Genomic DNA, 16,795 nt, shown 5'->3' with positions numbered 1-16,795 from the left:
GAGCCGTAGTTTCTATTTCTTGACTGTATCTTGAATGATAGAGTTGGTCTACAAAAATTAGAAATTATATTTGTATAAAGTTACTTTTTATCAAGCAAGCAGCACTTTCTCTCAAAAACTTTATAATATTTATAAAAGCTATAAGAGAGTATGTTCAGAGCCATTTAAAAGGCAAAGGCCAAGTTTGGGTAATAGTCACTAGAAGTTACCTAGTGTTCTATTATTTAGTATTTCTAATTGTTCTATATCCTGTAGGAACTTCAGGACCTAGAGCTCTCTGTGGTTATTAAATTTATAAAGAGTTCTTACAAATCAATACAATACTAAGTATCCAATAGAAAAATGGGTAAGGAACATGAAAAAGCAATTTATAGAAAAAGAATTACAACTGACCATTAAGTATATAAATAAATGTTAATTTTTTACCTAATGATGAAGGTATTGCTAACTTAAACTCCGAGATATTACTTTCACCATAAAATTGGAAAACTAATAAAAAAATAATATTCAACTGTTGCTGAGGGTTCAGGGAAATGGGTACTCTTACATACTACCAGGTAAGATTTTAAGTAGTATGAAAATTTTCAAGACAGCTTAAATAACAGTATCAAACGCCCTAAAAACATGCATTCTCTTTGATCAAGCAATTCTACTTATAGGAATTTATCCTAAAGAAATAGCGGATAATGTAAATGATTTAAGCATAAGAATATTCACCACCAATGGTAATTCTAGAATATCTCTTTAGGAAAGAATTAGGTAAAACTCTAATTGGAAGAAGGGTAAACCTAAATCTCTGCTGCCATACTAGCATGCCATGACAACATAAACTGTCCATAGCAAAGACAGAAGTGCTCTGCAGAGATCAAGGGGACAGTTCAACCCATCCTGTGGCACCACACTTGTTCAATAAATCATCATTTACAATATTAATTGTAAAGTGGAAACTACTGTTCTATATTATAGGCTTGGCTAAATACATTTTGATCCTTCTAAAAAGCAGAATTACCTATTTAAATATGCAGCTAAATATTTACAAGTATGGAAAGATGTTCATGCTGTATTAAGCAAGAAAAAGATTATAAAATTGTATGTATCACATAATCCCATTTGAAATATATATTTGCAAAAAAATATTTGAAATAAAAGACAATACGATATGTTAACATTAATAGAAGCTATCTCTGGGTTACATAAGTTTTTCACTTCCTCTTTTATTTGTATTTTATTTTTGCTCATCTAATTTCTATTTTTTTCTACACTGAACAGGTATTGCTTCTGTAATAAGAAAAAGATGAATAAAATTGCTAAAACAGGCAAGAACCCAGTTACTTGAGAATGTGTACTCTTTTTAAAAGACAGTTTGTCTTCAACTGCATCTATGATGTTTTTCTCACATATACCAGAGGACTTTACACAATGATTAATTGAATACTAAATGTGTTAGAAACCAGAACACCTATCCTGTTTCCTCTAGAGTCCAAATCCCCAAACCATGAAGACTGCTCCCTACTGCATTTTAAAAGGGAAATTGGATTTCTTAACTTTCAGAGAATTGGAAACTTTTCATTTCCACCACCGAGGGCAAATGGAAATATGGCAGTATATTTAAAAGTTCAATTCAGGACAAGTCATATTCAGAAAAGACGTGTGTTTGAGAACTGCTTTCAAAACTAAACTCTTTGCACTCTTGATTCTTGCTTTGATTATGATCAGGGCCATAATTTAACTCAAACTAACTTGCTGTATTTCAATCTATGGTTCATCTGATCCATTTACTTTTCTCTCAAGAGGCAGAGCTGGGATTAGTTAGTAATGAATACAGAGAGTGTTTTGAAAAGGAAATGAGACACTACCATTTTCTATTACCGTTATTATGTTTCTTAAAAGTGCCAGGATCTAAGCACAAACCTTCGGTTTTAGAGGTGAAATTACCGCTACCAATAAGCCTGGCTTCTATGGTATGTAAATTGAATACAAACTAATTTAAGACTAGCAATGCAGCTCAGAAGGAAAAGGAGATAGCAAATTATCCTGCTGAACTGACAACTGCAGACTCAATTAAAAAAAATAACTATCAGATACTTGGCTTAATCAGATCATCTACAGCAACTAAGTGAATCAGATAATTTAGATTGTACAGCTTGAGTTCAAGTCTCCATAAAATGGTCAGGTCTGCCTAAGAGGAAGCAGAATCCATTACTTCAGGGACACTAGGAGGTTGTGTGTTCAAATGTCAAGAATTTATACTACATACAACACAACATAGTATAACCATAAATTCAAACCTGCCAAATAACATCTGCAGTAAGAAAACTTCTGAATTGCATTAAAAGCTTCCTTTCTTACCTTCCAAGAAGCACAGGGCTCCATGCCTATTACAGACTACATAGTTTCAAATATTTCTAACTAAAAATTAGTAATACAGTGCCCTCTGAAACCACAATTCTGGCTGCCTGGTCCAGAATCAAAATGAGTTATTTCGTGAAATGCAGTTTAAATGGGTGATTTGATTACTGCCGTGGGCAGAGGGGATTTGAGAACGCCCTGCTGGCATTCTTTGATCTGGCATCCTGAGGAATAACAATTTTTACTTTAAGTTGTGTGTCTCTTTCAGTGTTATTTCCTTAGTCAGTAATAAATCAACCAAGTCACCAAGTTCAAACAGATGAACAGATGAAGGTCCCCACTGACCAGTCAGGGCCAGATAGAGCCGCAAGGTTTTCTTTCTTTTTCTTTCTTCTTCTTCTTCTTCTTTTTTTTGCTCAAATCATTTCTTCCTTTTAGTCTTTACCAAAAAAAAAAAAAAAAAATCTGTTTAACCTGAAGTGTTTTCTGTCAGTGGCTATTTTCACCCCATCTCACGACTGGGGTTTTAAGATTATCTAGGTATCTTTTCCACATTATTATTTTTATTAAAAAAAACCCGATTTCTCATTTCTTCCTATTTATCTCAGGAATCCAGAGATCAAGCCAACTTCTGAAAAAACGTTTTGCTTTTAGCGGTCTAGGCAAAGTCAGAGCAGAGGCAGGGGAGTGGCGGGGCAGATACGGTAAGGCTGCGTCTTTCTCGGGCGAACATCGCCCCTGCGTGGAAGGGGACAAGGTTCAGAGCCGCGGGGGTCAGAACCATCTTCGCGCAGCACCTGATTTCACCCTACACCAGACACTACATGTTAGAGGTCCAGGGTTGCATAACAAGTTTTCAAGTATACCCCAAGTCTCTGCATGGACTGAAAACAATTTGCATCCCCCCCGAACTATTGTTTAAGACAACTGGTCTCTTCATTGGATAAACGAATTTGGGGAAAATTCTCGACTGTAATCATCGCTTCCAATCACAGTACGCTGTGAGTCGGCCCCACAGGAACAGAGAGCGGGCCGGACGAGGGCCCCCGGAGCTCCGGGCGGAGCAGCACGCGCCCAGCTGGCCCCCGAGGTCTCCCGGCGCCCGGCCCGAGCCACTTACCCTGGGGGGTGGCCTGGGCGCCGGCCCCCAGCCACGGCTGCAGGGCCAGGTGCAGCAGGAGCAAGGCGGCTCCGCGCGGGGCCAGCATCTCGGCTCTTCCTGCTCCCCGAGGGGCGGGCGGGTGACGGCGGCGTCGGCCCTGCCTGGGTGTCCCGGGGCAGCGCGCTGTGCCTCTGTCCGGCGCGGTGGCGGCGCAGGTGGCGGGCGCGCGGCGTCCGGGCTGCCGTCGAGGGGGCGCTGGCGTGCCGGCCGGGCGCAGGCAGGGGCGGCGGGCGGCTGAGCTCCGCGGCCGCGGCCGGGCGCTTTATGGTCCGCCCGGCCGGGGGTGGGACGGGGAAGGACGGAGGCCGGGGCGGCCCCCTTGGCTGGGGTCCCTGTTGCGGGGAAGAGCGGGGACGGCCGCGTCAGGGAGCGTGGGCCGCGGAGAGAAGGACGCGGGTGTGGGGACGGGAGGGAGCCTGGACGGAGCAGGGCCTGGGGTGGGCGTGGACCCGGCCCCGACCGGCGCGAGGGGTTAGATGGGTGGGAAGGAGGAGGCCGCGCGGTAGAGGCTGCGGAGAAGGGCGGGCGGTGCGCTCGCAGGACGCGGGCAGATGCGGAGCGAGGGGACCAGCGGGAGGAAGGCAGCGAGGCTGACCTGCCAGCTCTGGGTACCTTCAGCCCCCTCGGCCCGTCCTCTTTTTGTTTTCTAGAAAGATAGAGCATCTAGTGGCTTTTATTGTCCATCTTGGGTTCCCTTTCCGAACGAATCCTCTCCAGGAAGGTTCTGCCTCCTTAAGTGGTTCGGAGAGCAATTGATTTATTTCTTCAAGCTTTTCGTGACAACTTGAAATGTTGAAATTTTTTTTTTCTATCAAGTTTTTGATACATGAACGTGAACATTGGAAAGTTTTTGTGTTTTTAATGGAAATAAAACACACTTCAAGGAGTCCATCCAAACAGAGCCATTGGTAGGTTGGTGGGTATGTATGTGGCTTTATGGGAATTTCTTCTCCGTCCAGTTTCCAAGTACCCCGCCTGCCCACCTCTGTTCCACTCTCTTAAAAGATTCCGTGTGATGGTTTCAAGACATATGTAGGGGCAGGACTTGAAAGAGAGGAAAGGAACTTAAGTAATTAGTCTTCCACGTGGGCAAAGCTCCCTAAGAATAAAGACTAACTGGAAGAAAACATTTGATAAACAACAGTGGCAAAACTTACCCTCTGCGATGATTTCAGCTGATGGAGAGGATACAGCAACCTCTTGCTCTCCATCTCTCCCCTGTCTCAAAGAGTTGCATTTCAAAGTTTAAGAAGCTACCTGCCACAACTGGGGGACTCATGAGCCATCTTATTCTCAGACTGCCCTTAGAATCACCTGTCTGCAATTAGGATTTACTGACCTGAAGATTTATCATCTATCTTCAGAGCTCTCTCCTACTTGAGGTCGAACACAGCTTCCTTTAATGCTACCATTGAACTAAAGTCACTGTGTGGAATGGGGCACTGCATATCTACATATGAGAAGCACAAAGAAACATGAAGGGGGTATCACAGGTTTCTACCACTGTGACTGTAAACTAATGAGATGGACCAGACTTGGGAATCTTTAAGTCCCCCAACTGTGTTCCCAGGAGCATCCTGGGATGAAGAGGGATCCAGGACCCCAACCTGTTCAAGCAGAACAGCCTTGCTTTTATATGTTTTGTACAGTGGACTTCGGAGCATTTTTTTTTTTTTAATGTGAAGAGAACATTTGGAAGCTCACAATTTTGAAAGTCACTATTCAGTGGCACTCACATGATTGGGTACATCAGAATCTCCTGGGAGCTTAAAATAAAAAGACACAAATTAGGTGCCTACAGGGAACAAATGAAACCAAAAGGAACAATTTGCACAGTAAATTGCACCATAACCTATTCTGACACATGAAATAGGACTCCACCCTACCAATTTCCAAGTACGGTGCCTAGAACTTGATAATGAATAGATTGTTGAATTGACTTTCCTTCTCTTAATACTGGAAACTAGGCTAGGAGTTCTGATATGCTGGTGATTCATTCATAGGTGCAGTAGGCTGCAAAAATGGTTCTAACTCATTACTCTTTTGTATATGCATCTTTAGCCTTCCCATGGCTTGGCTATGTAGCTTGCTTGGCTAATAGGATTTTAGCAAAAGTGCTACAAGCAGAGGCTTAAAAAGTGCTGTGTGACGGGGCTTGCTCACTCTTGCACTCGCCCTTTGCCCTGCTGCACACCTGTGCTTGCCTGTTGACAAAGGCATGGAGCGGAGCACAGTTGCCTAGGCAACGGCAGTCAAGATCAGCTGATGGCTGACTCAGGTAAGTAAGTTCAGGCAAGATCAGCAGAGCTGTCTAGTTGACTCCAGATGAGTAAGCAACAAACATCTATTTTTGTATACCATTGAGGTTTGGAGATGTTTCTTATATAACACCATCAGTGTCATAGATAACTGATCTACTAAATTTCCTGCCTTTCCTAATTCTTGTATGAAGTCTATCTCCATTTTTGCTGTTTGACTGCTGACAGCTTTCAAGCCCCACTACTGCCCTTCCTCTCAGCCCCACATCTGGGCAAACTTACATGAAAGCCCAGGTGTTCCTTCCTTTGGTGCTTGCAGGAAATCCCAGTGGTGCACAGGAACCCTCCTCACCACTGCCCCACCCACTAACCCCCATAAAGATTCCCCAACCATCCTCCTTTGCCTGCTTTCCCAAGCTACAGGGTGGCCATAAAGTTCCCTGGGAGAACTCATATTATGCACTGCTATTTGCACAGCTGAGTAGAAGTTTTTTTTTTTTTTTTATTAAATCATAGCTCTGTACATTAATGCAGTCGTGGGGTACAGTGTGCTGGTTCTATATACAATCTGAAATATTTTCCTCAAACTGGTTAACATAGCCTTCATATGAGTAGAAGTTTTATACATATTTTTAAATTGATATATATAAAATTACCATTAGTTATGTCAGGTTTCCATTTTCATTCTTGAAGGAAATAGAAATGGAATATACTTACTAGCATTAAAAGATGGATTACATTCTACCGTGTGATGAAATTTACACCATAGCATTTGGAAATATTTGTATTAATACTTTGTACCCCTGTTTAGTTTATTGTTAATAACAAAGGAGGATGCTTAGGTGACAGGAAAATAACTCTTCTGATAATGACTTAGCACAAATAAAGATGAAGTAAATGAACCAGGAGCCTTTTCACTGGTGGGCAATTCAAAGTAGGGAAAAGATTTTTTTTTTTTTTAGAATTTAGAAAATGTTTTGCTTTAGCAATTAGGCACTGAAAATTTGTGAAGGAAGAAGAGTGTGAAATCACTCATTTTCAGTCTCACTAAGGGTCTCAGTAGACTGTATAAAAAATCTCATTAATTTCTTTATATACTTCACTAAATAATGTGTAAAACTCCTTAGAAAAATATCCATAAATGCAATTACGAGGACTTTGTTACAATTAATAACTGTTAATAACTGTGTGTACTAAACTTGAAGTCCAGAGAGAGTTTTGACAACTAGAATCTCTTAAAGTAATTGCTCACCTTCTGGTTCCAAAAAACAAAACAAAACATGGTGGTTCCTACAATGGCCAATGAAAATAATGATTGTTGTGCCAGGAAAATCCCAAACTTAGTGCCAGATGTCAAAATGTATTTGCTAAGAAAATATGATGCAGAGTGCAATGAAATGATAGGACATAAAACAAACTTGCAAAATACACTAAAATTACATCAATTTGGATGTAAAGAATTTAGAGTTTGGGCTAATTTGATTTGATGTGGATTGAGGTTCTTCTGCAGAGATAAAAAGGTTTATAAGCAGATGGAGAGTATTATTTGCATTCTTGGGGGCATGTTTAACCCAACTAAAAGAACTAATACATGAAGGATTTTAGTAGTTAGCGTTCAACAGGAAAATTGGTGCTGTTAATTACAAATGGCCTCTAACTAGTTTGGAAAGGACTAGATAACTATTGTTCTTTCCAAATCTGAATTCTAAAATTATGTAGTTTTTGCTATCTAGTCATTGAAAAAAGTGTTATGTTAGAACATTTTCCTACCAGACACCAAATCTCAATTAGATTTTCTTCACATTAATGTAATCAGTTATTCAACATATAAGTTTTATGTCCATTCATGAGTTCTCTCAACAAATATTTATTGACAGTCCTCTAGAATGTGCCCAGCACTGTGTTAGATGAGGGGCAGGTATAGATGGATGAAGCACACAGTTCCTGCCCTCCAACTCATCATCTACTCAGACAAATAGATGATATAAACAATATGGTAGGGGCTACAATGGAGATGTGTCCTAAGAAGTAAGAAAGTAACTTGTAGCTAGAGTGAATTAGAAAAGGCTTCCTAGAAGAGCCGGCTTTTCATCTGGGTCATGAGGGATGAGGAGCCATTCTCCAGATGATAAAGTAAGGGAAGAGCATTGCAAGTAGAGGCAATGCGTGTTATATGCAAGGCCATGTAGAGAAATGCCAAGATGTCTGGAGTTCTGACCTGGGCAACTTGATGGATTGTGTTGTCATGCACTGAGGTGAAAGGGGTAGGTGGTGATTGGTTAGCAGCGCTGAGTTTAAGGCCTCTTGAAGACATCCACAGGGAACTGTCCATTAAGTATTAGTTATTATACATGGGCCTGTAACTCAGGAGGGAAGTTTACAGATGTGGGCATCTTTAATCGATAGGTAGTAAAGAAAGCTGTCAATATAGATGAGTAAAATGAGAAAACAAGAGGTCCCATAGGAACACTGGTAATGGCCAGCATTAAGAGACCAGTAGAAGGAGCCAGCAATAAAGACTGAAGCATATCAAAGAAAATATGAAAGGTATGATGTCAGGGAGGCCTGGTGAATAGTAACAAATGCTGTGGAGAGGTCAGACCAGATAAGGTCTGAAAACTATGCAGACCTTTATCAACATGGAAATCACTGGAGACTGTGTTGAAAGCATTTTGATGGAGCTGTGCGCGTGAAAGAAAAGCAGGATATTGCCATGTGAGGAGTGAGGACAACAGAATAGGAAGCCGAAATAATAAGGGTAGATAACTTTTTAAGAAGCTTGCCTGTGAAGCAGGAAGCGGATATAGGGAAGTAACTGTGGGGAGATAATACAAATGTATTTTGATTTAGGTGGAATAGAGCAGCCAGGGAGAGAGTACTGTGACATTCCTTAATTAAGGGACACTAAAAGTATAACTAGCAGTGGTTTAGGATATTTGATACCTTATGTTTTCTTATAATGGTGTTTCATTTTTATGTGTCATATCATGCTTAACAATGTAAGCTTCACAAGAATGGTGTCTGTGGGATAGATGGTGACAGAATTCCCATCCTGGGCATTTATTATTCCTATAATATGAAGTCCAGAGGGAGAGAGTGATAGGGGTGCTTCAGTGAATTAACAAGATTATGCCTATGGATCCACTCTTGGCCTTTCCTCATGGTTGCAAGATAGCTGCTGCAGCTCCAAATATTATATCTTTCCATGATATCATCCAAAAAGCAGGACACAAGGAAAGGGTTGGGCTTCCACTCTTGTATCTCTCTCCCTTTGTTTCCAATGTAGAAAATCTTTCCCAGAAGCACTCCAACAGACTTCTCATCAGGTCTAATTATCCAGGAATGGGTAATGTCTTATCTGCTAGGAAGGGTGGCAATGTGATGATTTGGTGTTTACAGCTCCTACAATGAGAGGTCAACTCTGTAGGAGCAAAGAGGAAGAAGAGAATGGATTTATTGACCATGTCAACATGGGCAGCCACAGGCTCTGTATCTTCCACTTCATTAGTGCTCTTTGCAGTGGGTACTAATTTTTTAGAATTTTAAGATATTAAGGAGGTACAGATATTCTTGATACATGGCTTGAGTCAGGGCTATAAATATACCATCAAGCAGATAACATTTATTGTATACATTGGATGGGTTTTGCCTTTCCCCTATCTCTCCCCGCTTCCTGCTTGAATTGACTTTTACTTTCCTCTGGGTATTTGTGTGCCCATCAGTTAGTTCCAATTTATTATGTTGTTTGTTTTTTCATTCTTATTCCCTTGGGAAGTAGTCTCCAGTTCCTTCCAAATTGCTGCAAAAGTCATTGTTGAATTCATCCTTTTTTATGGCTGAGTGGTACTCCGTGGTACACATATACCACATTTTGTTAATCCACTTAAGAGTTGATGGGCACTTGGGTTGATTCCACATCTTTGTGATTGTGAATTGTGCTGTATTAAATGTTAGAGTGCAGGTGTGGGGGGAGGGAGGAGCAAGATGGCGGCTGAGTAACAGCTTCCTCGCAACTGGGCACAGTGAGACTGGGGAAAGGAGACTCCGGGAATCCCTGGCTGGTGGGATCTCCCCAGAAACATCCCTTTGGGGATATAGGGAGTCAGTGAGAGACTTCTGGACCCCATGAGGACAAAAGCAATGGAGAACTGGCAAGATGGTCACTTTATATTGGTCAAGTGAAAAGACTAATATAAAGACATTTCAATTCTAAATATTTATGCACCCAATTTAAATGCTCCCAGATTCTTGAAACAGACCTTAATAAGTCTGAGCAATGTGATATCCTATAACACCATAATAACAGGGGACTTTAGCGCTCCTCTTACAGAGCTGGACAGATCCTCTAAACAGAAATTAAACAAAGATATAAGGAACTTAAATGAGACCCTAGAACAACTGTGCTTGACAGATGCATATAGAACACTCCATCCCAAAGATAAAGAATACACATTCTTCTCATTGCCCCATGGAACATTCTCCAAAATTGATCATATCCTAGGACACTAAATAAACCTCAACAGAATCAAAAGAATTGAAATTTTTACCTTGTATCTTCTCAGACCAGAAGGCACTACAGGTGGAACGCAACTCCAAGAAAAACATTCAACCCCACACAAAGGCATGAAATTAAACAACCTTCTGTTGAATGACAGTTGGGTGCAGGAAGAAATAAAAGAGGAAATCCTTAACTTCCTTGAGCATAACGACAATGAAGACACAAGCTACCAAAACTTGTGGATACAGCAAAAGCAGTCCTGAGAGGAAAATGTATCACTTTAGACGCCTACATTTGAAAAACAGAAAGAGAGAGCATCAACAAACTCACAAGCCATCTTATGGAATTGGAAAAAGAACAATCTAAGCCTAAACCCAGCAGAAAAAAAGAAATATCCAAAATTAAATCAGAGATCAATGAAGTTGAAAACAAAAGAATCATTCAGAAAATTAATGAAACAAGGAGTTGGTTTTTTGAAAAAATAAATAAAATAGATAAACCTTTGGCCATACTAACTAGAATTAGAAAAGTAAAATCTCTAGTAACCTCAATCAGAAATGATAAAGGGGAAATAACAACAGATGACACAGAGATACAAGAGATTATCTCTGAATACTACTAGGAACTCTATGCCCAGAAATTTGATGATGTGAAGGAAATGGATCAATATTTGGAATCATATCTTCTCCCTAGACTTAGCCAGGAAGAAATAGAGTTCCTGAATAGGCCAATTTCAAGCACTGAGATTAAAGAAACAATAAAAAATCTTCCAACAAAAAAATGCTCTGGTCCGGATGGCTTCACACCAGAATTCTATTAAACCTTCAAGGAAGAGCTTATTCCTGTACTGCAGAAATTATTCCAAAAAATTGAGGAGGAAGGAATCTTCCTCGACACATTCTATGAAGCAAACATCACTCTGATACCAAAACCAGGAAAAGACCCAGCTGAAAAGGAGAATTTCAGACCAATTTCACTAATGAATGTAGATGCAAAAATTCTCAACAAAATCCTCCCAATAGATTACAGCTTACCATCAGAAAAGTTATACATCATGATCAAGTAGGTTTCATCCCAGACATGCAAGGTTGGTTTAACATACACAAGTCCATAAACGTTATTCATCATATTAACAGAAGCAAAAACAAAGACCATATTATCCCCTCAATAGATGCAGAAAATGCTCATGTGAAATCCAGCATCCTTTTCTAATTAGAACACTGAAGAGTATAGGCATCGGTGGCACATTTCTTTTCTTTTCTTTTTTTTTTTTTTTTGAGACAGAACCTCAAGCTGTCCCCCTGGGTAGAGTGCTGTGGCATCACAGCTCACAGCAACCTCCAACTCCTGGGATCAAGCAAGTCTCCTGCCTCTGCATCCCAAGTAACTGGGACCACAGGTGCCCGCCACAACACTCAGCTATTTTTTGGTTGCAGCTGTCATTGTTGTTTGGCAGGCCTGGGCTGGATTCGAACCTGCCACCTTAGGTGTATGTGGCTGGTGCCTTAGCCACTTGAGCCACAGGCACTGAGCTGGTGGCACATTTCTTAAACTGATCGAATCTATCTATGACAAACCCACAGCTAATATTTTACTGAATGGAGTAAAACTGAAAGCTTTTCTTCTTAGAACTGGAACCAGACAAGGTTGTCTTCTGTCACCATTACTATTCAACATAGTGCTGGAAGATCTAGCCAATACAATTAGGCAAGACAAGGAAAGGATATACAAATGGGAGCAGAGGAGGTCAAACTCTCCCTCTTTGCTGACGATATGATCTTATACTTAGAGAACACCAGAGTCTCAACCACAAGACTCCTGGAAGTCATCAAAAAATACAGTATGTCTCAGGATATAAAATCAATGTCCACAAGTCAGTAGCTTTTGTATACGGTAATAACAGTCAAGATGAGAGGCTAATTAAGGACACAACTTCCTTCACCATAGCTTCAAAGAAAATGAAATACTGGGTGGTGCCTGTAGCTCAAATGAGTAGGGCACTGGCCCCAGATGCCAGAGGTGGTGGGTTCAAACCCATCCCTGGCCAAAAATTGCAAAAAAAAAAAGAAAGGAAAATGAAATACCTAGGAATATACTTAACAAAGGAGGTGAAGGAGCTCTATAAAGAAAATTATGAAATCCTAAGAAAAGAAATAGCAGGGGATATTAACATGGAAATTAATATGGAATTAATATGGAAATAGCAGGGGATATTAACATGGAAACATTAAATGGAAGAACATACCATGCTCATGGCTGGGAAGAATCAACAATGTTAAAATGTCTATACTTCCCAAAGCAATCTACTATTCAATGCCATCTCTATTAAAATACCAACATTGTACTTTCAAGACTTGGAAAAAATGATTCTGCATTTTGTATGGAACCAGAAAAAACCTGTATAGCTAAGGCAGTTCTTAGTAATAAAACAAAGCTGGGAGCATCAGCATACCAGATTTTAGGCTGTACTACAAAGCCATAGTGGTTAAGACAGCATGGTACTGGCACAAAAATAGAGACATAGACATTTGGAATTGAATAGAAAACCAGGAAGTGAAACTAACATCTTGCAACCACCTAATTTTCTATAAAACAAACAACATACCTTGGGGGAAAGACTCCCGATTTAATAAATGGTGCTGGGAGAACTGGATATACACATGTAAAAGACTGAAACTGGACCCACACCTTTCTCCACTCACAAAAATTGATTCAAGATGGATAAAGGACTTAAATTTAGGGCATGAAACAATAAAAATCCTCAAAGAAAGCATAGGCAAAACACTGGAAGATATCAGCCTGGGGAAAGACTTCATGAAGAAGACTGCTGTGGTAATTGCAACAACAACAAAAATAAACAAATGGGACTTAATGAAACTGAAAAGCTTCTGTACAGCTAAGGAGACCACAAGCAAAGCAAATAGACAACCTACACAATGGGAAAGGATATTTGCATATTTTGAATCAGACAAAAGCTTGATAACTAGGATCTATAGAGAACTCAAATTAATCCACATGAAAAAAGCCAACAATCCCATATATCAATGGGCAAGAGACATGACTAGAACCTTCTCTAAAGAAGTCAGACAAATGGCTAATAAACATATGAAGAAATGTGCATCATCCCTAATTATTAGAGAAATGCAAATCAAAACCACCCTGAGATACCATCTAACCCTAGTGAGAATGGCCCACAACACAAAATTTCAAGACTGCAGATGCTGGCGTGGATGTGGAGAGAAGGGAACACTTTTGTAGTCCCACCACATTGCTGGTGGGACTGCAAACTAATACAACCTTTTTGGAAGGAAGTATGGAGAACCCTCAAAGAACTCAAGCTAGACCTCCCATTTGATCCTGTAATCCCATTACTGGGCATCTGCCCAGAAGGAAAAAAAAATCCTTTTATTATAAGGACACTTGCACTAGACTGCTTATTGTCAGGGCCCGGGACTGGCCATGTCTTGGGCCCAGCTTGGGTAGGTTCTGGACACGGACCGCTAAGCTACCTTGCTCAGAAATAGTTTCATTTAGGTGCCTGAGGGCTATCTACCTTAGCTGGAGAGAGAGAGAGAGAGAGTGTGCATGTCTCAGAGAGAGTAAAGCAGTCTTCTTACCATAGATAGATCTTAGTCTTTGGCAGAGCTTGGTAATCTTCAGCAGAGAGACGCCATGCTGGCATTCTGCAGGCAGAAGAGGAGACAGAGTCAGAGTAAGCGAGTCTGTGATAGAATGTGCATGCTTCCCAATTGCCGTCTCCTCCAGCCTAATATAAGGCTGAGCTCATGCTTCTCAACACCACAGGTGTAGAGACTGCCAATTCGCCACTGCTCTCATCTCGCGAGCTCTCATGCTTGTTAGGAGAGCTAAATCTCTCTCCATGCCCTTTCCACCAAGGTGTTCCATGATTGAGCTATACAGGTATTTCTTATAACTCTCACTCCTCCTAGCCATAAGCTGTACAGGCTGCTACAGTTTATTGCAGCTCAATTTACAATCACCAAAATGTGGAAGCAGCCTAAATGCCCACCAACCCAGGAATGGATTAGCAAGCTGTGGTATCTGTACACCATGGAATACTATTCAGCCATTAAAAAAATGGAGACTTCACAGCTTTTATATTAACATGGATGGAAGTGGAACACATTATTCTTAGTAAACATCACAAGAATGGAGAAGCATGAATCCTATGTACTCAATTTTGATATGAGGACAATTAATGACAATTAATGACACAGTGGGGGTCGGGGAAGGAGAGCGCAGACAGAGAAAGAAGGAGGGAGGGGTGAAGGAAAGAAAGAACAGAGAGAGGGAAGGAGTGGAGGTGGGGTCTTGGTAATAAAGGAAAAAAAAGTATGTTCCACAGACTTTACATCTTTTGTATTAACCTGAATGGCGGTGGAACACATTCTTCCAAAGCATTACAAGAATGGAGAAGCAAGACTCTAATGTGCTCTATTCTAATATGGAGACAGAAGATGAGCTAATACAAGGGAGGGGTGTAGGGGAATGAGCAAGTGGGGAGAGGGGAGGAGGATGGAGGGAGGATGGGGGTCATGGTGTATGGCACACCTCTTGGGGGTGGGACACAATTACAAGAGGGACTTTATCTAACAAATGCAATCAGTGTAACCTAATTCTTTGTACCCTCAATGAACCACAAACAATAAAAAATAAATATAAATTAGAGCGCAGATGTCTTTTTGATAAAGTTACTTCTTTTATTTTGGGTAGATACCCAGTAGTGGGAATGCTAGATTTCTTCGAGAAATTTCCTTACTGTTTTCCATAGGGGTGTATTAATTTGCAGTTCACCAACAGTGTGTAAGTGTTCCTTTTTCTCTGCATCTGCACCAGTATCTATTGTTTTTAGATTTCTTTCTTTTCTTTTCTTTCCCTCCCTCCCTCCCTCCCTTCTTCCTTCCTTCCTTTCAACAGAGTCTCACTTTGTCACCCTCGGTAGAGTGCTGTGGTATCACACAGCTCACAGCAACCTCCACCTCCTAATCGTCTCAGCCTCCCAAGTAGTTGACACTACAGGCACCTGCCACAATGCATGGCTATTTTTTGTTGCAGTTTGGCCGGGGACGGGTTTGAACCTGCTACCCTTGGTATATGGGGCTGGCACTCTACTCACTGAGCCACAGGTGATGCCCCCGTTTTTGGAATTTTTAATAAAGGCCATTCTTAACTGGGCTAAGACGATATCTCATTGTGGCTTTAATTTGCATTGCCCTGATGATTAGTGATGTTGATCATTTTTTCATGTGCTTGTTGGCCATTTATCTATCTTCTTTTTGAAAAACTTCTGTTCATATCTTTTGCCCATTTTTAATGGGCTTCATTTTTTTCTTGCTGATTAATTTGAGTTATTTATGGATTCTAGATATTAGCCCTCTGTTAGATGTGTAGATTGTGAATATTTTCTCCCATTCAGAAGGTTGTCTATTTGCTCTGTTTATTATTTGCTCAGCTGTGCAAAAGCTTTTTAATTTAATCAAGTCCTATTTACTTATTTTTGTTGATACTATAACAGCTATTGGGGTCTTAATCATAAATGTGAAGAATACTGTATAAAAAGTTCTAGACTAGTAATTGACTATGGCCCACAGGCCAAATCTTGGCCACTGCCTATCTGTGGAGGGTCAGCAAGCTAAGAATTGTTTTTAGAGTTGTACATGATCAAAAAAAAAAAAGAAAAAGAATATTTCTAATGTGTGTAAATTATGTGCCACTCAAATTTCAAGGTCTATAAATAATGTTTTATTAGAATACAGCAGTGCGGGGGCGCCTGTGGCTCAAGCAGCTAAGGTGCCAGCCACATACACCTAAGGTGGTGGCTTCGAATCCAGCCCGGGCCCAGCAAACAACAATGACGGCTGCAACCAAAAAAATAGCCGGGCGTTGTGGCGGGCGCCTGTGGTCCCAGCTACTTGGGAGGCGGAGGCAGGAGACTCACTTGAGCCCAGGAGTTGGAGGTTGCTGTGAGCTGGGATGCCATGGCACTCTACCCAGGGGGACAGCTTGAGGCTCTGTCTCAAAAAAAAGAATACAGCAGTGCTATGGCTATTTTTGTGGCACAATGGCAACATGGAGTAGTTGTAACTACGTATGTGACCTGTGAAGGTCCCAAATAGTATTTATTCTTTGGTCCTTTACAAAAAAAGTTGCTGATCCCTGGTCTAGACCACACTTTTCTTGGTAATCCTTGTCTATTAATGTTAGACTCAGTTATTAAGTAGAATAAAAAATAGGAAAGAAATGGAAACAAATATTAGTGGACTTTTTCTCTTGCTGATTGTCTATTTCTGACTTTCCTGTTTTACACTCAGACCTGGCAGCTGAGTGGCCACAGGGAATTAAAGTCATCATCTCGCTTTCTAGTACCACATGCTAATGAATAGGAAATCTGCTCCTCTTTGCCTCTTCCTAAGTCCAAGATTTTCCCAGTGGCATTAAAATGGACCAGCTTCATATTGATCTCAGGAAAAGTGAGAGGAACTGGTCACTGATCTGAAAAAAACTCTC

At 40.8% G+C, this 16,795-nt stretch overlaps 1 protein-coding gene across 1 annotated transcript in view; it reads right to left on the bottom strand.

Moving 5' to 3' along the window:
* Window positions 1–3,795, bottom strand: part of THBS4 (thrombospondin 4) — a 53,682-nt gene extending 49,887 nt beyond the window's left edge. The window contains exon 1 of the mRNA XM_003785947.2: window positions 3,470–3,795. Within this exon, the coding sequence (XP_003785995.1) occupies window positions 3,470–3,557 (88 nt within the window). The 5' untranslated portion in view covers window positions 3,558–3,795. The remainder of the gene's footprint in view (window positions 1–3,469) is intronic.
* Window positions 3,796–16,795: the final 13,000 nt, after the last annotated feature.

Source organism: Otolemur garnettii, unplaced genomic scaffold, assembly GCF_000181295.1.
Source record: "Otolemur garnettii isolate 467f Iridium unplaced genomic scaffold, OtoGar3 scaffold00017, whole genome shotgun sequence".
In the NCBI taxonomy this organism is placed as follows: domain Eukaryota; kingdom Metazoa; phylum Chordata; class Mammalia; order Primates; family Galagidae; genus Otolemur; species Otolemur garnettii.
Note: the sequence above shows the minus strand (reverse complement) of the source record. Positions and strands in the feature narration are given on the sequence as shown.